This window comes from Vombatus ursinus, unplaced genomic scaffold (genome assembly GCF_900497805.2).
Source record: "Vombatus ursinus unplaced genomic scaffold, bare-nosed wombat genome assembly UNPS02000749.1, whole genome shotgun sequence".
Classification (NCBI taxonomy): domain Eukaryota; kingdom Metazoa; phylum Chordata; class Mammalia; order Diprotodontia; family Vombatidae; genus Vombatus; species Vombatus ursinus.
The window spans coordinates 23,940,158-23,966,224 of NW_020940527.1; the positions used below are offsets into that span (position 1 = coordinate 23,940,158).

At 40.1% G+C, this 26,067-nt stretch overlaps 1 protein-coding gene across 1 annotated transcript in view; it reads right to left on the minus strand.

The window, feature by feature from the left end:
* CNNM1 (cyclin and CBS domain divalent metal cation transport mediator 1) overlaps positions 1-26,067 on the minus strand; it is a 70,307-nt gene that overhangs the window by 32,390 nt on the left and 11,850 nt on the right. Inside the window, 4 exon segments of the mRNA XM_027858056.1 lie at positions 168-267; positions 7,759-7,928; positions 9,200-9,340; positions 14,855-14,998. Coding sequence (XP_027713857.1) covers positions 168-267; positions 7,759-7,928; positions 9,200-9,340; positions 14,855-14,998 — 555 coding nt within the window.

The window sequence follows — 26,067 nt, forward strand, 5'->3', positions numbered from 1 at the left end:
ATCCCTAGCTCCACCTAGAACCACAAAAACTGAGAAAACATACTGAGGATTAGGATGGAGAGGGGCAGGGAAGAAGATGGGGATAAACTCAAGAGTCGAACCCCTAGGTTGTCACTGGATTCAGACCCTTTGATGTTGAACAGACTGTGGTGGGGTCAGTGAGGTACCTGAGCACACAGTGGTCATGATAGCTGGCACACCGTAGTAAGTGAAGGCTCCATTCTCAAAGCGAAGGCCTTCTTTACCAACTTCTACTTCCACTTTACCCTAGGGAAAGAAGAAAGGACATAGCTTCTATCTTGTTGGTCGCAGCCTAGATGAGTTACTGGACAGAGAAGCACCTGACTTAACTAACATTAAGCAGATTCAATGTTTCTTGCATAGGTGTGAGCTCAAATAGACAGATATCAACCAGGTGCTTACTATATGCAAAGTCTAAGTTCTAGGCAGTTGCCAGACTACTGTACTAGCTGTTGGAGGGCCATGCAAAATTGAGATAAAGCACAGTACCTGACTTCATCGAGCTTATAGTCTAATAAGGGGAAAAGACATACAGATAATTATCATACATGACAATGATGAGAGTAATAATAACAGCCGATTTTATATAGCATTTTGAGGTTTACAAAGTGCTTAATACATATTATCTTATATGGTCATCACAACAAGCCTGTGAGGTAGGTGCTGTTAGTAGCTCCATTTTACAGATGTGAAAACTGAGGTTGAATGATTTGCTTAAGTAAGTGTTGGAGGCAGAATTCAAACCCAAGCCTTCCTTATTCCAACTCCATGCTATCCACTATGCCAAGTACTTAATCTACATACAGCAGTGCAGCATTCCAAATTGTCTAGGTCCTCGTGCGTTGTCCCAGTGAATCAGAGTGAGTTATACACTGCATTCCAAAAATCTTAGTGTGGTTTTAATTTTTGCTAACTTCAGAAATATAAATGCTATGAACTTACCAAAAATGTTATTTGAGAGTTCACTTATTTAAATTTCTTTTATACTTAGTTAGGTTTGTGAATTTTGAATGAGGCATTTTAAATTTTAATTTTCACAAGACAGTGCCACTTGTCATTATGCATTTTGTGTATGACAGTTTCTGCAGTGGTTTGGTAGAGGAGGACCTCATGCTCAGCCACCTCAGTCATCTGACCTAACTCCGCTAGACTTTTTTCCAGCGTGGGCTTACACCAAAACTTTCCAGTATGCATCAAAACATCATTCTTTGGATTGTCTCACCTAATGAAAGCTTTTATGAAGCTAAAAAACTAACTAGAGTGATATATAGCACAAGACTGTGGTTATGTTGAATTTTTAATAATAAACACAATAATAATTAAACTTTGCATGATTAGCTTCTCAAATGTTATTTTTTGTAAGTCTGCAGCATTTATACTTCTAGGTTATTAAAGGTTAATCCAGGATAAAACTGCACTAAGACTTTTGGGACATCTTGCATATAATATGCTACCTGCAGCCAGGTCATCTCTAAGGCAGCACTAGAGATTTGTGTCTAAATGTTCTTTTGACACCGAGGAACTGAATATAGTCCCAGAGTCTTGTCTAAGTCTGGCTCAGTTTAGTGTGGATTTTGTTTTATTATTTGAAAACGGATATATTTCTTATTAACTCATTTATTTATTAAATGGTTAATATTTGTAAGGTATTTAGCACAGTACCTGGCATGTAGTAGGCACCCTATATATGCTTATTCCCTTTCTCTCCTTCTTATTACACATTGTTGTTCAGTCATTCAGTCATGTCCAATTCTTCACGACCTCATGGACCATACTGTAAATGGAGTTTTCTTGGCAAAGATACTGGAGTGGTTTTGCCATTTCCTGCTCCACTGGTTCAAGGCAAATAGAGGTTTAGTGATTTGCCCAAGGTCACACAGCTAGCAAGTGTCTGAGGCGGGATTTAAAATCAGGTCTTCTTGACCCCAGGCTCTTATTATGTCTAGATAATGCTTTAGGGTCCTTTAAAGAACTGGAATACTTTAGAATACACCTCTTCAGTGGAGAAGAGAAGAGACCTTCTGACCAAAACTATTGATGGAGAGACAGTAGCTAAAAGGAGATTTAAGAGGAAGATTATAGTTCTGGGATGGAGATTGATCACAATGGAATGATAATATACTATATCACTACAATTATGACTCTTGTTGATGTAATCTTATTCTTCTTACCTTTTATAAAAGTGTTTAGATAGAAACTGTTATGGCATAAGTCTCTACTTTGCTATTATTCCTTTATGTTCCATGTTCCACAGACTATTGTATAGGCATATTAAAAACTTGCTTTTTGTAGTTGAATAAAATTATCAGAACGTAAGCTTATCCTCTGGAGGCTCACTGAAAACATCCTTGGTACAACTCCAATAGCAGATAGGACACAGGGGATGATATGGACCTCATCCTATCCTTATGTGGTTTTTATCTCCCCAGCCAAGTCTCTATACTTTGAAAACTCTTTATTCTATAAATCTTGGAGAATATGAATATTTGGGATGATGTTATCTATGAAAATGCTATTTTTAAGTTTTAATGCATCAGTGCTATATCCAGGAGATTGTGGACAACACTTTAGTCTGCTGTGATCATGATCTGGTTCCAATATAGTTTGTGTTGAGTTCTCCAAGATATTTCAATGCCTGTATAGACTTGTTGCCTATCTTTCTATAGAAGATAGCAAGATTCTGATGTTGTATAATTCAAGTCACACCAGGTCATGTTTTGCTAGGCATTCCACAGATGTTAAAGTTTTGCAGCCTGCAGTTACATACATAGTCTCCACCATTTTTTTTTGCACAATCTGCATAGATCATCAAGTTTGGGGTCCTTAAAGTTAATCCTTCTATAATTTCTTATGGCAATGATTTGGGCCCCTGATTGCTATCATAAAACCCTTTTATTTAAACAAGCAAATATACACAAGTCAGACATTTTTGGAAGCTTCTTTGTCAATATGTTATGGACTGAGTTCACGTAATAAACACTGCCCACAGAGAGCCTTTTAATTCTACTCTCGGATCATAATTGTTTCATGGGCACCAAGGTAATTTATTTTTGGTTACATTTGGCAAATCCATTGCTATCACATTGTGTGATAAAGTTATAATTATCATCATTATTAACAATTAGGTTAATACAACCTAGAGAGGCAGTGTGGAGTAGTGGCTAGAGGTCAGGCCTGAGAATTAGGGGTATCTGAGTTCGAGTCTTTCCTCTTACAAACCCTAATTGTTTAACCATGGGCAAGTCACTTAACGTCAGTGCCCCTCACAACTCTCTAGGACTCTTAAGTTATAGACAGTGGCCAGTCCACAGCCCTGGAAGGAATTTCCATTTCCTAATGAAATCACAGATCAAGACCTTCCCCCCTCCAAAAAATATAAGCTTAACTAGACTGAAAATATATTTGAATATTAGGGCAACAACAGATTCTAGGAACTGTCAAAATCTTGTCTAGAATTGGGTAAGGAGTGTTCAGGTCAGGAAGTCATGGAGTGAATAACACTGGCTTACAGATCTATGATTTGAAGAGAAATAAGTTCTTAAGAAGTTTGTTGAAAAGAGAACAGTTTTAACATCACTTAAAAAATAAAAATATGGTAGTAAACATTAATTCATAGGAAAAGTCAATAAAGCTTGGGTTTTCCTATGAATTATTTTTTACTACTATATTTTTTGCTATGAATAAATAAACTGTTAAACTTCTTTTAATAAATTTTAAAGAGACTTTTTCTAATTTATGTCTTCTCTTCATGTCTAATTCAAACAAATTCTCAAGTGACATGGGTTGCTTAGCTACCCATGGCTCTTGTGAGTACCTGGAGAGGCTGTAGCAACAATATTCTTAGATTAGCAAGTCAAGAGGAAACTCACACAAACAAACAATAATGACACCATGCATGTCACATTATGGGATTGCATTGCTGAGATGGATGTTCCACTGGTGGGCCTGCAGATGAACAGGGCCAATTCAGGCTCACCTCTTCAAGAGTCCTCTAGACCTTTGACATTCACTCATCCAATCCCTGGAATAATCACAGAGATGACATGGGGTTGGCCCAACTTGTTTGCTGTTGCTGATAACTTCTCCATTGGTAACTACACCTACCCATCTATCTGTCTATCCATACTTTATAATACTATGTTATTGTTCAGTCATTTCAGTTGTGTCCAACTCTTCATGACCCCATTTGGAGTTTTCTTGGCAAAGATACTGGAGCGTTTGCCATTTCCTTCTCCAAGCTCATTTCACAGATGAGGAAACTGAGACAAACAGGGCTAAGTGACTTGTCCAGAGCCATAAAGTTAGTGTCTGAGGCCGGATTTGAACTGGGGAAGATGAGTCTTCCTGACTCCAGGCCTAGCACTCTATCTACAGTGCCACCTAGCTGCCCCTATACAGTGCTACAATATCATCCTAATGTCAATGTAAAGTAAAGCAATAGTGATTACATACTATTCCTTTTATTTGTAAGAGAAGATAGAATTAATAATTCCATCATAACATGACGCTAAAGATTAAAATAGGGCTCTCCTACTTTAAAGGCAGAGAAACCAGCTTGAGACATTTGCCTAAGGTCTCAGGTATCTTTGGTCTAGAGCTGTAAGGGACCTTAGAAAGACCATCTGGTTCAACCTCTTCATTTCATGGATGGGGAAACTGAGGACCAGAGAGCTTATGTTGCTTGCCTAAGGTCACAAGGTGAAGTCAGAATTTAAACCAAACCTGGAGCCATAATCAAATGCATACTTTCACAGCTACTGGAAAGGATGCGTCACTGGCCTCCTATGACCCCACTGACCACCCCTCTAACTTTGGAAACCAAACTACTCCTCCCCAGCTACTTATCACCCTATGAATGTCATCGCCCTCTTTAGAATATGGAATCCTTGAGGGCAGGGACTGTCTTAGCTTTTGTATTTGTATCCCCAGTACTTTGCAAAATGTTTGGTATATAGAGAGTGCTTTATAAATTTTTCCCCCATTCATTTGTTCATTAACTGACTCCAAATGTAGCACTTTTCACTGAATCACAAAGCCTCCTTTCCCTTCATGCCAAGCGAGTGGCTACAAGGGATTTTTCTGATTATGAAACCCTCAAAAGTTTCTACTGGTTTGACAAATAAAGTATGCACACCCCAATCCCAACATCCAAGGCCCTCCATGATATGGCTATCCAGTCCTATCTCATACAAATCCCCCTTGCACCACCACCCTCCTTTCCTATCTCGTCCCTTCCTTTCTGTGTCTTGGTCTTGGATCAGCCTGTCTCCCATGCCCAGAAGGGAGTCTTCACACTGCCTCCTTCAATCTCTGTCAAAATGCCTCCTCAAGGGTCATCTTACCCATGAACTCTTCCCTGACCCTTCACCTTACACCCTTTCCCCCTACCCTTTCAACACAGGGTGAACATGTTTCTCCCTCCTCAGAATTCCCACAATACTCTGCCTGGTTATCTCCTCTGCATTTACCTCACTCTTCCTTCCGTCATGGTTATTTGTATGTTTGTTTGTTTGTTTGTTTTTAGGCAATTGGGGTTAAGTGACTTGCCTAGGGTCACACAGCTAGTAAGTGTCAAGTGTTTGGTCTGAGGCCAGATTTGAACTCAGGTCCTCCCAACTTCAGGGCTGGTGCTCTATCCACTCTGCCACCTAGTTGATCCGAATCATGGTTATTTGTACATACATCTTTCCCTTCTTTACACTATGAGCTCCTTGAGATTGGGGACTGTGCTTCATCTATCCTTGTGTCTCCAACATTGAACACAGTGCTTGGCATATTTAATAAATGTCGAATGAGTGAACTCTTAAACCTATATGCTGTGTCTCTGAGCATCCAGCTATGATACAAGGACTCCTGACTTCAGGGAATTATCCCTTTTATACACTGTCCTCTCCCACTTGAATGCAATCTCCTTGAGGCTGGGGACTGTCCTACTTGCTTGTTTTTCTATCCCCAATGCTGCTTAGCATAGTACCTGATACATAGTAGGTGCTTAAGGGATGCTGTACATGTGTCTGTACATCCATCTCTTCATCTATCTATTATCTATCTATCATATGTCTGAAATTCTATTATCTGCCTATCTATCATTTATCTGCCCATGTCTATCTATCATCTATCTGTCCATCTGTCTATCTTTCATCTATATGTCTACCTGTCTATCTATCATCTATCTGTCCATCGGTCTATCTATCTATATCAGGAACTTGAGCTATCATGGGAATGGTGGCCACTGACACAATTCAGTGGGTATCATGAGAAAAACTCTATTATCCTCGGCTCTACCTGGGAACAGGTAGATTCCACCAATTGGGAAACAGTCAACCAAATGGAGGAATATTCATGCAATGGAATATTATTGTCCTACAAGAAATGATGAATATAAAGACTTCAGAAAAGCTGGTGAAACTGAGAAGAAAAGAATATACCAGAAGGCTTTGTGATTATTATGACCATGCTTGGCCCCAGAGAAGAGATGAGGGAATGAGGACTTAGATGGCCTTTGAGGTCCCTTCCAGCTCTGAACCTGTGAATCTATGAACCTCCCTCCATTTTTGTTGTTGTTGCTGCTGCTGCTGTAGAAGTGGGAGAGTACGGGTATGGAATATTCCATATACTATGTGGAAATGTATTTTTAAAAATATAATTGTAAAACTGAAAATATTATGGAAATAATATTCTCCAGCCTACAACCCTTTCCAGACTTTTCTCTTGGAAAAATAAGAAGAACAAAGCCCTTAGTTTTTCCCTATGAAATGGAGTAAGGGTTATAATCAAACTTCTTTTGTTTAGATGAAATTGCCCCCAGTGATTGGTGCCAGTACCCAACTGGGGAGACTATCTTTTCTCTTGAAAATCTAGGTTAAGGGCAGCTAGGTGGTGCAGTGAATAGAATACCGGCCCTGGAGTCAGGAGGACTTGAGTTCAAATCCAGCCTCAGACACTTGACACTTACTAGCTGTATGACCCTGGGCAAGTCATTTAATCCCATTGCCTAGCCAAAAAAAAAAAAAGAAAAAGAAAAAGAAAATCTAGGTTACAATACTGATCACAAGAAAGAACTCCTAAGGGGAAGTGGTCCAGGAAAGAAATTCCAGACTATTCTGGAATATTATTACATGTTAACAAATTATCACCTTTTTCTTTGTTTAAGTTTTCTATAAATGTTACCTCAATATTGTCTTGGAGCAGAAACATGTCAGAAGGCATGGGAAAATGTTGCTATTTTGAATCTCTCTCTCTCTCCCTCTCTCTCTCTCTCTCTCTCTCTCTCTCTCTCTCTCTCTCTGTGTCTCTCTGTCTCTGCCTCTGTCTCTCTCTCTGTCTTTGTCTCTGTTTCTCTCTGTCCCTCTCTCTCCCTCTTTGTCTCTCTTTCTGTGTGTGTCAGAAATAACTCAGAATTAGAATAATCTTAAAATTGTTTTTAGCAGACTGGTGCCTAGACACAGAATCGAGCGTTAACCTTTTAATAGGGAAGGTATCGGCTAATTTTGCTGCTGCCTTTTCTCTATCCTTTTTCTCTCTGTTAAAAGTGAGAAAATATGTTTGGACAGTAAGAATGTAACATAAAAACAAAGTTTTTTTAAAGTAACATTAAAAACCAAATGCTGACTGAACTGAATTAAATTCTGCCCTGTGTAAGGTGCAATCATTGCTGCTGAGCCTGAAGGGCTCCCCTCATGCACTGATTACTCCACAGGAATGGAGGGGCCTCCTTTGCCTTCTTGGTCTATTCACCTGCAAAAGGAGCACAAAATAATCCACGGGGCGGTTGCGCTGGTAGAGGTAGTGCTCGGGTGCTTTCTTGTTCTTTTCATCAAATTTCAGCTCTTGGATCACGTTGGGATGTTTCAGGAGCCGAAGCAGGATCTTCTCCGAAAGGTACAGAGACTTAAAGGGTTCCACTTCTGGAAGAAAGGAGGCTGGGCTAAATTAAGCATGAGTAGGGCAGAGATATCCCATTTGGCCCCAGCACTGATCCCAGAAGGAGTCAGGGCTAACAATTTCAGCACCATTGGATATGGACTGCACAACAAGTCTGTACAACCACAGTCCTGTTTCTTTGGTTACCCCTGACAGGCCAGTCACAAAAGCACTGGACCCTAAATTGATACGTATGTGCAGGTCCCCCTAGACATTCACTTTGGGGTGTATGACAAGCTGGAAATACAGGTCCCTAGGTTATGACCACAGAAGAAATAGCCCACCTTAGCAAAAAAAAAAGTGAGTGTCACCATCAAAAGACCCCCTGGAACTCATCTGTTAGTGTAGAATCAAGAAGACCTGAGTTCAAATGCGGCCTCAAGCATTTACTAGCTGTGTGACCCTGACTAAGTCAGTTAACCTCACTCAGCCTTAGTTTTCTCATCTGTAAAATGGGGATAATGATAAAACCCACCTCCCAAGTTTGTTGTAAGGATAAAATTAGATAATATTTGTAAAGTGCTTTGCAAACCTTAAAGCACTATGTAAATTATAGCCATTATCATCATCATCATCATCATCATCATCATCATCATCATCCTCATCATTAATTATTATTACTAGCTAGGTTACAGCTGTGTTATTCCAAATTCAGTGGAAGGCCTGCAAGTATTCTCAGCACCTTTTAAATGTGGTGCCCCTGGACAAAGTTCCAGTCACCCCACCCTAGTTCTGGTTTCAGTAGTTTCTGTTCCAGCAGCTACCCATGGCTGCACTTCCTGGGAGCTAGGCAGGGGGAAAATCTTCTGCTTTGACCTCTTAATAGGAAAATTTTGCTTTTCCTTGGAAAAGCAGAGGCAATAGTCACAGTTTATAGCACTCTACAAAGCACTTTCCTACCTACCCTGAGAGGTTAGTAATACAGGTATTTTATCCCCATTTTGCAGATGAGAAAACTAGGACTCTGAGAGTTTAATTATGTGACCTATCCATGGTCCAGTGTCCAGTGAGTATCTAAAGCAAGATTACAGACCAAGCATCTTGACTCAAGTCCAGCAGCTCTAATCATCAAACCATACTACCCCTCGAAGGGACTTGAACAGAAGTCATGTGATTGGCCAAGGAGCACAATGAATGAGCACACATTACTATTAGAATTGGCAGCCCCTTTCTGCCAATTACTGTGGCTCATCCCAAAGCAGCCTTTGATGTGGAGGACTCAGAGGGACCTGGTGCTCCAGAGAGACAGACGTACCTGTGGCCATAAATCGATGTGTTGCCAACAGAAGCTGTGGGGAAATCTTCACTTTCATTTCGGAGTCTGAAAGCTTGAAAAGGGAGAAATCGTGTCTCTTCCTCTCCCGATGAGGGACCTGCTGCTTTTTCCGATTGTCTGCTAAAGAACCACAAGGAGACAAAGGATGTGTGTACCAGCATACAGGGCAAACTCCACCTGTCTCACCAACAGGTCCGGTCCTTGAGAAGTTACATACAAACCTCTTGCAATGGAAAACAGACAAATGACATTACTTTACCATATTCAGGTGCAGTGGGAAAAGCACAGAATTAGGAGGTAGAGGGCCTGAGTTGAATCTTGGCTCTTGCACTTAATAGCTATGTGAGCCTAGGCAAGTCATATCATCTCTGGATTTCAGCCTCCTCATCTGTAAAATAAGGAAGTTCAACCACATGGTCTATAAGACCCTTGACAGCTCTAAAACTCTGATCTTATTTCTTTGGGTATAAAATGGGATAAAAGATGGGAGAGGAACCCAAAGCCTATGTGATTTCTAATAACAGGTTTACCATCAAGTACAAGGAGGTCAACTTTAGAAACTAGTTACTTTTCTTCCCATCTCCTAGAAAGATCTTTCAATCATACCCTACATGGTATTTTGTGAGCTTCCTTTTAACTCAGAGGAAAAGGTATCAGGCCCAGCTGAGGCTCACCCACTATAGATGATGCAGAGTTGAGGAGCAGATATCTCCCAACAATCCTCTGCTACAGCTGTTTTTTAGACCCTCCTCTGATTCTGGTGTCCTTGACCTTGGTTCCTTGACCTTCACCAAACAAATTCTTTTGATCTGAATCTTTCAGTATGCTGCCCTGGGATTCCCTTTTCACATCACATGGATTGAATCCTTGCCAAGACCCTGGCTTAGAAAGGGGGAATGTAGTAAGTTGAATCAATATAGGATACCCCACACTCATGTTTCCCTCTATACCACTTTTGTGGGTAAACTTCCTGTCCAGACCATGACTTGAACTTGAACTTCCTATGACTGACCCTCACTTTTGATTTTAGAGGTTGATACCCCCAATACTGCTATCAGGGCCATCCTCTCCCAGACTGTGCACTTGTAATAAATGCTTCAATGACAACAACAACAATAACTACTACTACTACTACTACTACTACTACTACTACTACTGCTACTGCTAGTACTACTTCTTCTTCTTCTTCTTCTTCTTCTTCTCCTCCTCCTCCTCCTCTTCCTCCTCCTCTTCTTCCTCCTCCTTCTTTTTCCATCACCCTGGTTCTTTTCCTAAAATACAAGTCTAAAGGCAAGTTGGCAGCAGAGCTGAGATTGAAGAAACCAATACCTAGATAGGGTCCTCCCTCCTGGGAAGGAAATTCACAACTCAGGGTCTATTATATCTCCATCCTTGCCTTTACATATCCCAGATGGAAAGCTAGACAGCAGAACACAGCTATTTTCTGCCATAGCAGGGTAGCCTTCACTTAGGTAGCTGCCTAAAGTACAACACATGGGAGCAAAGGATGGATATACTGTGAGAGCCTTTTTACTATTACTTTGTATAAGTACGCATATTTTTAGTTCTGGAAAACTCTGCTCTCCATGGCACGTAGAGATTGTTTAAAAAATAATAATAGTAAGTTGCACCTTTTTCAGGGAAGGTTTCTAGTCTCAGGTGAGAAAAGTGGGCCTGGGATAACAATTTCAAGCCTCACACTCAAATGCCTCATCTCAGCTCTGGCCAAAATGGGTCATTCTACAAATATGAGGGTAGGGTGTTGGGGGGTGCCTCACCTCGCCTCTTAGAATCCAGAGAACATTAAAGCACAGTCTAAAGGCACTGGTTCTAATAAGACTCTAGCAGCAGAAAAGCTAATTTCATTAATGCTGTCTTTGCCCCCTTGCTTTGTCCCTGAATATTGCTTCCCTGAAGAAATTCCTACCCCAACAGAATTCAGCATTAAGAATGGAGAGAAGCCAGTCATGATGGCCTTTGAATTCTGGCACCACCACCGGCTAGGAGCCCCAAATCTGTCAGTGTGTAATTAGATCACTGGAAGTTAGAGGGGCAGCTCGGTGGTACAGGATAGAGCACTGGCCTGGAGTCAGGAAGACCTGAGTTCAAATCAGGCTCAGATCCTTAGTGGTTGTATGACCCTGGGCAAGTCAGTTAACTTCTTTTTGCTTCAGTTTCTTCATCTGTAAAATCAGGATAAAAATAGCACCTGCCTCCCAGGGCTGTTGTGAGGATCAAATGAGATATTTGTAAAATATTTAGCACAGTGCCTGGCACATAGTAAGTGCTATATAAATTTTAGCTATTGTTAACTATCATTATTACTTGGAGTCCCTGTAGTCGGCCCAGACTAAGGGTTCTAAGCCCATTTTGTGTCATGGACCCCTTTTGGCAATATCTAGCAAAACCTTTGGTAACCTTCTCAGGATAAGGTTTTTAAAAATTTTTTTTAAATTTTAAATTAATTCATTTATTTTCAGTTTTCAACATTCACTTCCACAAGCTTTTGAGTTTTAAATTTTCTCCACCTCCCTCCCTTCCCTCCTCCCCAAGACAGCATGCAATCTGATATAGGCTCTACATATACATTCTTATTAAACATGTTTTCACATTAGTCATGTTGTAAAGAAGAATCAGAATGAATGGGAGGAACCATGAAAAAGAAGAAACAAAACAAAACCAAAAAAAAAGAGAGAGAGAGAGAGAGGAAATAGCATTCTTCAATCTGCATTTAGACTCCAGGGTTTTTCTATGGATGTGGATAACATTTTCCATCATGAGTCTTTTGGAGTTGTCTTAGATCCTTGTATTGCTGAGAAGAGCTAAGTCTATCACAATCAGTCATCACACAGTGTGGCTATTACTGTGTCCAACATTCTCCTGGTTCTGCTCACTTCACTCAGCAAAAGTTCATATAAATCCTCCCAGGTTTTTCTGAAGTCTGCCTGCTCATCATTTCTTATAGCACAATAGTATTCCATTACTTTCATATACCACAACTTGTTCAGCCACTCCCCAACTGATGGGCATCCCCTCAATTTCCAATTCTTGGCCACCACAAAAAGAGCTGCTATAAACATTTTTGTACATATAGGTCTTTTCCCCATTTTTATGATCTCTTTGTAGTACAGTCCTAGAAGTGATATTGCTGGGTCAATCAGAATAAGGTTTTTAAATGCACAAAATAAAACAGAAGATTACAAAGGAAACCAATTTTTTACCATTAGAGAATGGCATAATTACACCATCAGAGAATGTGGAAGACTCTCTACCTGAAATCATACTGAAACATAGCTTTCAAAATAATTTTTAAAAGTTTACAGCCCCGAGGTTAAGAACCCATGACCTAGATCTCGAACCAATGGCAGATTAAAATGGACTCCTCTGCTTCTCCCAACAATACTACATTTTTTCCCCTAGCTGTTTTTCCTTCTACATACACTGTGTCCTTGGGAAACAAAATCTTCAGGTTGTTTTGAAGTTAAAAATAAAACCTAAGCCTGTGGGTTCCCAGAAGAAGCCACTTCCTCTATCACTCCTAAAGCCTCAGAATCTTATAACAATCTAGCCACCATTAGAGGTGGTTGAGGGCATTTGTCAATATCAGCAGTAGGAGCCATTACCCAAGGTCATCTATAAATGGGTCACTCCCTCCCAGAAAGGAAATTTACAGGCAGGGGTCTATTCCCCTCCATCCCTGCCTTCACATACCCCAGAGGGGAAAGGAAATAGAGGGCTAAGGCTTTGTCATAGCAGGCTAGCCAGGAGCCATCAGAGAATGTAGAAGACCCCTGACCTTGTGAAAGGGGGTTTCATTGGCCACACATCTGTCATTAAATATTCTAGTCTGCTCACACATTCTCCTTTGAGGACGGAAAACACAGAAACAAACTCAACCATTCCCACCATCCATAGAAGCTCGACTAGACAGAATATTACCTGATGGTTCTCAACATTGCTTATTCCATACCAGTCATAGCAACACAGACTAAAAGTTGGAAGGAATCTTAGAGATTATTGAGTGCAACCCCATCATTTGACAGATGAAGAAGCTAATACCCAGAAAGGAGTAGTGAATTGCCCAAGGTCATATAGATAGCAGAGTCAGTTTTTGAACTCAGGCCCTCAGACTCCAAATCTACTCTTTCCCACTGTTTCAACTTACCTGCTTTGTGAGGAATACTGCAAGCAAGCCCCAGACCCTGGGTAAGAAACATCCTCACACATCTCTTATCTCACCACACAGAGTGGAAAGACAAGCACCCATAGGGCTTCCCTGGTGTCCAGCCTTTCCTCACCTTCTTTCATCCACTCTCTCCTCTCATGCTGGAAGGCACACTCATCAAAACCAGTGATTCTTCTTCCATGTTCTAATGCTTCTAGTGCCCTGGACAGTTTCAATCTGCCATATTCTCAACTCTTCCAGCAATGAGCCTATGTAAATCCAATCCAACAAGCTCTCAGCACAGTGCCTGACACACAGTAGGTGCTTAATCAGTGTTTACTGACTGATGTGTTTGGTACCTACTCTGTGTTAGGCACTGTGGTACAGAATTTTGATTACTTGCTCTCTGTCCCACTTTACTCTGAGATGGTGAGGACTGGAGGACAGAAGTAGAGAATGTTCGCTACATCCTACATGTAGCGGCACCTGTGTCTCTTCTCCTCATAGCCCTACAGCAGCTTAACATCTAGGCAATGTGGAGCCAGTACACACACAACAGCCAGGTCTTTACTCAGGACAAGGACTCAATGGGAAGGTCTCCACTGGAGCTGTCCCACAGCTGTTCCAGACATCACTGTAGTTCTGAGCAGCTGCATTCAGTGGCATGATGGTAAATGTTTAACAACTGGTTCTTCAGGAAATTTTTAAAAATGTACACACAACACACTATTAAGTTTAATCTTCATTATTAACATTTTCTTCATCATTTTCCTAAGTTTGAACAATCAACAAAACAAGAAATCAAGTCCTGATCACTCCTGACTCCAAGTCCAGTGCCCTATTCACTAAGCCATGCTATCCCAATACCTAAAAAGGGAACTCACTAATCCTCAATATGTCATACAGGTGATTTACACAATAAATTGTATTGATGCTTTTTGGTTTTAGATCATAGTCATTTCTGGAGTAATCCACCCCTTACTCCTTCTCCCTTCCCCCCACAACTGAATACTACCTTAAAATAAACCCTCCTTCTCAAAAATAAAAAAAGGTAAATAAAGCAAAAATAAATAATTCAGTGACCATGTTTGACAATGCATACGACATTCTGCCTCCAAGGTCCCTTATCTCTCTGATGAAAGAAGGGAGGGCATTTCATTATATATTGTCTAGGACCAATTACTCAAAGCTTGGTTTCCTTTTAGTATTCTTTTCATTTACATTATTGGTAGTCATTGAGCATATTGTTCAAAGGTGATTATTATTACATTACATTAATGACACCTCAGGGGAAAACTCAAATTGGGCCAGGATCTGCCTCGGAAACATGGCCAATATAGCCATGTGGACATTGTCCAAAGTTGAAGAAACAATCCAGGCCGACACTTTTCTCAAATTGACTCTCTTTTCACGGAGGTTCCAAGGGGACTAATAGAAAATAGAGATAAAAGCAAACATTCAGCTCTTACTGTACAGGTCAGTTTCATCCAGGATCTCTGATTTGATGATCTCCTCTATGATATCCTCTAGAGTAACGATGCCCATCACCTCGTAAAAGGGATCTCCTTCTCCCTCATTATTCACCCTCTGGACGATGGCTAGATGAGATTTTCCTGTTGAGGCAAAGAAATTCGAAATGTAGTCACATTGATTTGAGGCTCCAGGAGAGTTGCTTAAATTATCCTGCTGTCAAGAAGTAGCACACAGTTTTTATTTTGGTCAGGTGCTCACCAGGCTTTACTTTTTAAATTTTTTTAAATCAATCAATCAATCAAGAAGCAGTTATTAAGTGCCTACCATGGGCCAGTTACAGGGCTAAACTCTGGAGACTCAAAGAAAGACAAAAACTACTCCCTGACCCCAAGGAGCTCAATTACGTTACAAACAATTACAGATTATCCTCCTCCACCCCCACTCCAGGACAAGTCTCTAGGAACAAAGTGAAGCAATTAAGTAAAACTAACAATACAGTAACCTCATCTGAAAATGCATGCAACATTTCATTTCTGTAGCTGTAAAACAAAACAAAACAAAACAAGACAAAACAAAACAAAAACGATCCTATGCTTTCGTGCTCATTGAAGTCCTGATCTGAAATAAATGATTATACATATTAACCCATTTTGAACCCTCTTCGCATATGGTAGTTTTCGTGGAAGTTATTCTTTTCTATATTCTTCCACACAGCATGACTCAATGCAATGAGTGCTAGATGTGCCATCCAAGGACCTGGATTTAGGTAGGAGTCAAACCTTTTAAACCCTTGACTCTTTCTCCAACAACCTTTCCAGTTGAAGACCAGAATTCTTTATGCTAAAATTTTCTGCTTCTAAGAAAAGGTTGAGACCAATATCCCAGGCATCATGTCTGCAATATCTGGGTTCCCTGAGAGCAGGACCACAATTAGCTTTGCTTTTCCCTTCTGTCTAGACAAATTACCCTTTCAAAAATACAAGTCTAGTGGCAGATATTTACAACAGTACTGAACCTAGGGATAGTGGCTTAAGGTACAACACTTGGTGGGGGGCAGGGAAACATTTTAATATTAATTTTTTATAAATGCACAATTTTTAATGCTAGAAAAGTCTGCTCTCTGTGGCACATGGGGATTTATTTAATGCTAAGTCACATTTGTTCTATGAAAACCTTCTAGTCGCTAGCAATAGGATGCACCTATGGGGTGTGATTTTTCAAAACTTGCAGGCCTAGGGTGTACAAATGCCTTGTCCCAGTTGTGGTAGGCAGTGCCATTCCCTGGATGTAGGTTGTTTCCTTACTTTGTCCAAAATAATCCAGAGATCATTGGAGGTAAATACAGTAAAGTAAATAAAGGTACTTGTCCAAATATGAATCTAGCAGGAGAAAAATGTCAAGTTCTACAGTTTAAAGCCCTTTTAAGTGGTTGGCCAAGGAAAATCCATAAAAACGGAAACCATAGATGTGGAAAAGGCCAGAGCAGTTAGGGACAAAATGAGAAGTGACCATTTACATATATGAACACCCCTGCCAGAAGAAATTCTGGCCATTGTCTGTTTCTGTTGGGACATAACGCCTGTCCCACTTTCCAGTCTGAAACCTAAACATGAAGATAAGAAAAGTTTCATGTCAGAAACAATAAGGAATAAATTAAGGTAGGAATTGAGAGCTCTAAAAGAAGATATTTTATGACTTTTGATGCAAATGTCTCTGTACCTACATTATTCTTTATGGTATAGGAGAAAGAGCACCAGATCTCTGGGTTCGAATGCTAGCTCTGTCACTTGCTGCCTGAGAGATCTCAGGGAAGTCAGTGAACCTCTCTGGAGCCTCAGTTTTTTCATCTATGAAATGGGAAGATTGGGCTAGACACATTCTAAGGTTCCCTTCCAGCTCTGAATCAGTGGTCTCCTTTATCTCCTTTACTAGACTTTAAGTTTTAGAAAAACAGAAACTATGATTTCTTTGCATCCCTAGATCCTAACATAGGCCCTTGCACATAGTAGGGCTCAGTAAATGTCTCATGAACTGAAAAATTCTATGTTAAAAAAAAATCAGAAAGTGATTTTCCTTAGTGATTTTTTTTTAAAAAGTCATACTTTGGGGCAGCTAAATGGTGCAGTGTATAGAGCACTGGCCCTGGATTCAGGAGGACCTGAGTTCAAATCCAGCCTCCGACACATAACACTAGCTGTGTGATCCTAGGCAAGTCATTTAAGCCCATTGCCTAGCAAAAAAAATAAAAATAATAAAAAAAGTCACACTTCTATGGGGGAGGCAAAAAGGGAGGATGATGGGAAAAGGTGATATTCCATTGGGAGGAATGAATTCTACATAAAAACCAAAGATTCAAAAATAATAAATCAGTCCTGGCTTATGCAGTCTGTTGTACAAAGGTCCAGTGAGTGGGTGAACAGTATATAGTCACAGCCTAACCCAAACGAGGTGTAAGAGTTCCATCTGGTGGCAATCTTTGGTGATGGCAATGGGGAAATGATGGTCCCCACACATCTGAGTGGTAAACTTGGGTCTCTGTCGACTGGATTTGGAAAGGTCCTAGGACCATGAACTGTGGCCCTTGGACCCGCAATTCCTTCGATCCTTTATTGAACTAGCTTGCCAGATACATTTTACAAGTATTTAGAACTGGAACATGTTGGTGTCACATTGGTCCTAATTTTGCAAGCATCTTCATTTTCCTTTGGGTAGATGCTGCTTTAAAACACAAATTATTGATCTTCCTATCTATAACGTTTGTATCTTTATCCTTAATGGCAATAATGGGGGAAGTGGCTTGAATCCTGACTGTGCCCTTTTCTCTCTCCTTTCTTGGGATGGTCTGAGAAATTAGCTCTTGAAGCAGAAACATTTATAGGTATGGATGGGAACAGTGGTTCTTCTAGCTGTGTGAAAACCAGCAGAATTTCAAAAAAGCGTCCCCAAGAATATAACTGCATTGATTTCAGCTTCCCCCCACATGATGACTGAGAGTATCCCCGGAAAAGAAGGCTGCTGTTTAAATAATTTAGAACCACATAAAGCTGGGGCAGAGGCCCAAGAATCACTTTTTTCATTTCACCAAGATCTTTTTAGTTCTGATGTATCTATAATTAAAGCTACCTTTGGCATAGGACCATGAAATGGAAAGCACCATGATTTTATGACTGTGAGCCTTTTTCACTTCTCTGTGGAAGTCTAAATACCTAATTTTTCCTGAGACAGGCTATCTGTGCTCTAGATAGGTCTCTTCCCCTACATGGCACCCCCTCATTTTTTTGGAAACTCCTTGACTCAGAAACTTCCATGATGAAAACTTCTATCTCCTATGTACCTGGCTAGATATCAGAGGTGGGGAACCAAAGAGTATTCACCTGAATGAAACCCCAGTTTCCTCTACATCTCTGCAGGTAGTCCCTGACATAGAGTGATAATACATCAGACACTCCCATCATCAAACCCAAGATGGATGGCAACCCTCTAGTAATATCCATGTTGTAGCCATTCTCTACTCCTTGCCCAATCCTTCTTCAGACATATCAGATGTTTCCATGGTTTGGGGATGGGTACTATCCCTAATGCCTTTCCCTCATTGTCCTGGCCTCCATTTACAAGTTTCCAACCTTGGGTATCTCCAATTAAGCCACATATCCCTTCCTAAATGTGCCATATAAAAGCCTATTGTTCTGCATTGAATGGCTGGCCTAATTCTACAATGCAATTTAATTAGACAAGCATTTATGAAGCACCCATTATGTGCCAGGCACTATGATGGATGCTAGGAACACAAAGAAAAAAAAAAACTCAGACCCTGACAGTCAAGGAATTTATGATCTACTCCTGACTCCTAAGTGTAACATACTCTGTACTGGGTCCTCTTCTCTTTTCTCTTTATAATTTCTCTCTTAAAATGCTCTCATCAGTTCCCATTCCTTCAATTTTCTTCTCTGCACACAATTGCCACATGTGTCTATCTAATCTCTCTGCTAAACTTCAGTCCTACCAGGTCTGTCTTTAAATCCCAGGATAATAGCTACTTCATACAAATGGCACACTCCCAGGAAACTCCAAGGATCTGGTTTCGATTGAGGGTCAAGTCAAGAGTTAGCTAGTCTTTGCTGGTCATTTCTTATTGTGGCTCCAATGGTTCATTTAAAATACTCTCTAGACACATCCTCAGACCATTGTGACAAAAGGCTCTTCTCTGGCACTGGAGAATTTCAAGTGAGTTAAGAGGGTGACTTTCTTTCACTGCTTTGGAAGAGCTGAATGAGGCATTGTTACTCTGACCCAGAATCCAATGTGAAAATTGGCTACAGTATTATACTAGTCTCTCTTGTAAATTTAAATGGTCTTCCTGTTTATTTTATTTTTTTAATGTGTTTTGCTGATAGATGTACCTATTATTCATTCATCTGATACAAGATGGGGCGGGCAAATCCCTGTGCTAAGGATGCTGGGAACAGTCATGCCTCTGTTAGAAATGAGGAAGACGTCCAATGAGAAGGCCCATCCCACCTCAATAAATCCTCCCAACCCTGGAGAAAAAACCAGGCCCTGTTAGGTATCACTTCTGCTCAATTTGAGCAACTGTGTGGTTTCTGTGCACTGTTGCTCTTGAATTCTAGGACCAAAGCTTATGGGGATTCAGGCTTCAGGGTTTGTGGTTCTAAAGATGAAGGAGTCTCACATAATCTGTAGCTAACCTTCAACATCAGCCCAAGAGCCACTTGCACCTAAAGCCTTTCCTGACTCCACATCTGGTGCTCTAGCCACTGAGTCATACAAGTATCCTCTGGTACTCTCTATTTTGGACCTAGAACTGTGTTCATAGTTTCTTCCTATGTAGTATCTTAATAAAAAGAACACTGGACTTGGCCTTAGCAGATCTGGATTCAAGGGCAACTAACTATGGACTGTAAATATGTGACCCTGAAGAAGAAATGTCACCTCAGTATTCTTATCTATGATATAAATGAATGAATGAACAAAAAATTTTTTTTTTGCTAAGCATTTACTATATATTACCAGGGATGGGGAACCTGCAGCCTTGAGGCCACTCTCTAGGTCCTAGTATGTGGCCCTTTGACTGAATCCAAGATTTGTTCTGTGAAGTTTGGATTCAGTCTAGGTGTGACCTAGAGGGCCACATGTGGCCTTGAGGCTGCAGGTTCCCCACCCCTGTTAACTAAGCACTATGCTAAGTGTATAAATACAAATAGAAAAAATGAGAGTCCCTGCTCTCAAGGAGCTCTAATATGAGAGGGTTAGACTTATATGGTCTCTCAGGTTCTTTACATCTTGTGACTTTGGAGCTCTGTCTAAAATTAGCTGATCACAGAATATCAGAGTCTAGCCTCTTCATTTTACAGAGGCAAATAATGAGGTTCACATGTACTACCACCTCTTCCCCTATTGGTGCTTTCTTCTTTATCTTTAAAATAGTGTGTGTGTGTGTGTGTGTGTACACACATGTGTGTTAGAGGCAGGGAATGAAATGGTTAACCTCTAAGGGCACTTCTAGGTTTCTTCTCTCTGCTGTTACTCTCATATTCTAGTCATGATTTTGTCTTATCACACTTTTAAACTTTAAAGTTTAATCAGTCAAGTCATGACTTACCTTCTAATTCCTTTTTCTTTAAAGTTTTTAATTAGCCTTCTTGCTCTACATTCTTATTATAGTACAACTAATTATTGATTATCTATGTTAATTCTTCTACTACACATTACTGCACAGAGAACAATTAACTCACCAAAATAGCTAATTTTGAATAGGAGAGAAGAGAATTAATTTGCTTCTGATATTAACCATAAATAACTAGATTAGAAGGGGTATTGAAAGTCAGTCTACTGTTAATTTCAATTACATGAAATTGAAAAGTTTTTACATGAACAAAATCAATGCAACTAGAATAATAAGGAAATTACAGATGGTAGAAAATCTTTGCACCCCATATCTTTGTTAAGGATCTCATTTATATATACACACACACAAACACACACACATATTTACATATATGACAAAAATTTCTATATGAATATAAGGATTTCATCTATATACTACTTTATATATGCATTTGGATGAGATCCTTGTATGTGATGCAAAGATTATATATAATATACCTATACTTTATATTTAATATATATAGAATTAACATAAATACATAATACCAAGAACCATCCTCAATAATTAAATCATCAAAGGACATGAACAAACACTTCTCAAAAGAAGAATTATAAAATACTAACCAGTGTATCTGGAATGGAGCACTGATCAGTGGACCCCTGATCCATTGAGTTCTCAACTCACATCATGAAATTAGAAGAGGTAATAGGCAGGTAATAGAAACAATAAAGTACAAAGTTTGGTACCTTCTGGATTTTCAGTTGTTGCATTTTTAAGATATAAGGGGCAGGTAAGAGAGGTAATAAAGTGCAAGGGTGCAAGGTGTTCTGCGTTGCCCCCTCAACCTGCACTTGCCCCTTAAAAGCTGCAAACAAAATCACTTAGAGTCTGAAAAGGAAAAAACATTATACTCCTGTAATGGGGCAGACTATTCTGCCAACTATGCCAAATGTAAAGAGGAAGATCTGCTCTGCCCTAATTATGCCAATTGTAGGGTGGCATATCCTCTGAGACAATACTGAGATACCAAAGAAAGAGGGGCTCATACTGACTTGGTTATTAATAGGTTTTATTAGGGCTAATTAGGTTAATTGGGGGAGTTTATTCACAAGAGGCCAGTTGTTCTTTTGCTCTTCTGACAGCAGCAGGACAAAGTGACATCATGGATCTCTGCACCAACTGTAGGCCAGGTCAGGTATCATAGCAAAACAGAACAAAGAAGGCACAGTGCCAGGATGGCCCAGGGTCACGTGCAAGTTTCCCTGTGGTATAGCTGGAGCTTCTTTTGCTGTTTACATTTATTAAAGGTAGTTTTCATTTTTCTGTGGAGTTATAGCTCATGTTCCCACTCTGGCCTACCCCCGTACAACTTCTGTCATTTGCCCCTCACATCCTGTAATTTCAAGTGAGTTGGGAAGGACTCAATTATTCAGGGATTCCCCAATCAACTCTTCACCATAAAACTATATGAAAGATTGCTCTAGGTCACTGATAATACCAGAAATGCACAACAAAACAAATGCAGAAAGACAGTACGCTAATACATTGTTGGTGAAACTGTGAATTGATACAACCACTCTGGAAAATAATTTGCAGTATGCAGTTTACTCAAATGTCCTTCAATCCAGAAATCCTACTATTAGGCATATACCCTAATGAAGTCAGAAACAGAAAGGTCCCAAATGCACCAAATTATTCATAACAGTATTTTTTGTGACGGCAAAGAAGTATGAACAAAGTAGGTGCTCACCAATTGGGGAATGGCTTAATAAACTGCAGCACATGAATGTAATGGAGTATTATCACCTTGTAAGAAGTTATGACTATAAAGAATTCAGGAAAGCATGGGAAGATATATGAACTGATTTAGAGTGAAATAAACAAGGCAGCTAGGTGGCACAGTGGATAGTGTGCTGGACCTGGAGTCAGGAGGACTCATATTCCCGAATTCAAATCTCTCCTCAGACACTGACTAGCTGTGTGACCCTAGGCAAGTCACTTAACCCTGTTTGCTTCAGTTTCCTCATCTGTAAAATGAGCTGGAGAAGGAAATGGCAAACCACTCCAGTATCTTTACCAAGAAAACCCCAAACAGCGTCATGAAGAGTCAGATACAACTGAACCAAAAAGGTATCATTTTTATGATGTCTCAGCCTACAAAAAGTTTATGTTGCACTCAGACAACTGGCATCAAAGTAAACTATTGTGAAGGATTTACCACTTAGGAAACAGAGCATCAGAGCGACCAACTCCATTATTTTACACATGGAGGAAAAGCATGTGAGCTAATCTGTGAGTTTCCCTGGGGGGAGGGGCAGTCTCACTCTCCACTGGTGGTTCTAGAACCTCCATTTTGAGGAAAGTGCCCAGGCCTGCCATGTTTACTCCATTTCGCTTTGGGCTCCACTCCTGACTCTTTGCCCATATGTGTGCCCTTCCTCCTCCCCTTTTCTATGTTGTCTTCCCCATTAGAATGTGCTGCAGATGAAAAAAAAAAGAATGTAAGTTCGTTGAGGGCAGGGACTTTCTTCCTTTTTTATACAAGTCTTGGTACACTAAGATTTTGGGGACATCCTGTATTTATATTCCCAGAAATATAGTGCCGGGCACATCGTAAGTACTTGATAAATGCTTGTGGCCTTGGCTTGACTTGTAAAATGAGAGGGCTGGCCTAGATGGCCTTTGAGGAGCCTTCTGGCTCTAAGTCTACAATCCTGGCATCTCTGGGCAGGATTCAAACCTAGATCTTCCAATACCAACTCCAGAGTTCTTTCTTTTACATCACAGTCCTTCCCCAAGTAATAGGTGAGAGAGGGGTTACTCTGAGTAGATGAGGAGTAGAATGGTACTTGTATCTCGCTATTGCAACAGCAATGCTGTGTTACAGCCTCTTACATCTTGGTAAAGTGCTATGAACTCTCCAACAGCATTGGAATAGCAGGGAAAGTGTGTGTGTGTGTGTGTGTGTGTGTGTGTGTGAGAGAGAGAGAGAGAGAGAGAGAGACAAAGAGAGAGAGACAGAGACAGCGACAGAGACAGAGAGATGGGACTGCACATCCAGTTTAAAGAATTACTCTGCCCTGCCCCATAGAAGGAAAAGAAAGATACAGATGTTATCCTGATAATCCTCTAACAGTCTGTCTTAAAGAATAAAAATACACCCATCCCTTTCTACTCTTGTTAGGTTGTACTTTTTAGTCATTTCCCTCCTTCATGTGTTCATCATCTGAAGGAGAATTCTTAAGTCACTACACAAAAACAGAAAACCCCCCTAACCCTACCATCAAGGAAACCATGGTTACCAGCATTACCAAGACTTGATAAAATTGCTATGACTCATTGGAGAGAAGTAAAGCTAGGTCTAACCATCAATCTCTCTGGGCAGGGCTGTAAAGCATTTCCCAGCAATGTCCCACTCATTCAGTCAGGGTCACTCACAGCCCCTAACTGAGAAGTGGGGGGCAGATCTCTGAGCACACACAAACAGTTGTCAAAAGCTCCCAGTAGTAGCAGCCTGCCCTTGAGCTCTACCACCAAATCTACACTTATATACAATCTTGAACAGGTTTATGTGTCTGATTTCCTAGCTAATTTGAAGCAGCAAGATTCAAGTGAGGTGGGGAGTGGTAGACTGGCAGACCCACGGGCAGCAGCAAGAAGTGTCAGCTTTTAGCCCGATAGGCAGAAAAACTTAAAAGGAGATGCATTATTGGGCTGCACTATGGTGCAGCATAGGAATGGATATTCAAAATGATGACCCCTAGTTATCAAGAAAAAAGTAATTATATTCCCCATCCTATGTCCAAGAAAGCAGAGATGTGTATAATCTGTTTTGGCAAGATTTCCCTGTCACACAGTGAAAATAAACAAAGTTTTGGGCCTTGAAGAGGAAAATTTTAGTCATCTAGAAAATGCATTATAGTAGAATACCTTATCTCACTTTATTTCTCAAGATGTTGGATAAAGAAGGTATTAGAAAAATTGCTTTGGCATTTTCAACAGCTCACTTCCTGCTACCTTTATGCTCTGCCAGAGGGAAAAGAATAGAAAATGTTGTAGTTCGGGTGGTGGGGTGGGGAGGGCAGGTTTGGAAGGGGTATTACTCTAATAAATGCTATACTGAATGGTCTTAATCACAGAACACAAGAGGTTATCTAATCTAACCTCCGATTTTATAAATCAGTAAACTTAGGCCCAGAGAGGGGAAATGACTTCTAGGGGAAGGGTTATTTACTCCAATCCAGTTCTATCTCTCAAGCATTTACTAAGTGCCTACTGAATGCAAGGCAATCTGCTAGGTGATGGGGAAACAATGACAAAATGGAAACACCATCCTGCCCTCAAGGAGTTTATATTCTACTTGGGGGAGACTATAAACAGTAGAACAAAAAAGTAAGATGATAACTTGGTTAAATGTACAAATCTGCAAAATTGCATCTTATGGCCAGGCTAACTTGTAGACAGTTACTTGATACTATTTTTAAATGTTATTCTTCCTACAGAAAGATGGCTTTAATATCATATGATTTTAAATCAACAGTCCCTTAGAAATCATCTAATCCAATTCCTTCATTGTACAGAGGAAAAAAATTGAGGACCAGAGAGATTAAGTGCTTAAGATTATCCATTATTCTTCCACCACACATAGGGCATTAACCAGCATCCAAAAGGCCTTTGACCTCATAACATATTACTCTGAATGCAGTGGATAAAATGTCTCATTACATTTAAGCCTAGCCAAAAGTCTGAGAAAGTCTGACTTTGCACAGAGTAGGTACATTATAGACGTTTGTTGGACAAATGAATGAATGACAAAGTGATCTCAGTGTTCCATTCTCAGCTCTAAATTTGTCTATGCTTCCAAGACTCAGTTCCTCTACTGTCATTACAGAATTCTTTTTCTTCTGAAAGTGTCAAACCACTGAAGGCAGAAGTAATTTCCAAAAATTTCACACCATGCTATCCAAGTAGAGGCACATGGAGGATGCTGGGCCTTAATAATCTCAATGCACTTTTTTCTAATACTTTAAAAATCTCATTTGATTCTGTGCAACAGCCCATGATGCAAAGATTGAGGATGACTAATTAGATTTCCTGGAGAAACACAGGATATGCCTCCCATTACAATAAAGACTGATCAAGAGTGCTGCCTCTATGGCTAAGAATTGGAAATTGAAGTGATGCCCATCAATTGAGGAATGGCTGAACAAGCTGTGGTATATGATTATAAGAAATGACAAGCAGAATAATTTCAGAAAACCAGGAAAGATATACATGAATTGATACAAAGTAAAGTGAGCAGAGCCAGAAGAACATTGTACACAGTAACAGCAACCTTGTACGATAAAGAACTGTGAATGACTTGGTTATTCTCAACAACACAATGATGCAAGACAATTCCAAAGGACTCAAGATGAAAAATGCTATCTGCCTCCAAATGCTATCCTCTCCAGGAAGAACTGATGTTGTCTGAATACAGACTGAAACTTTCTTTCTCTCTTTCTTTTCTTTTCTTTTCTTTTCTTTCTTTCTTTCTTTCTTTCTTTCTTTCTTTCTTTCTTTCTTTCTTTCTTTCTGTCTTTC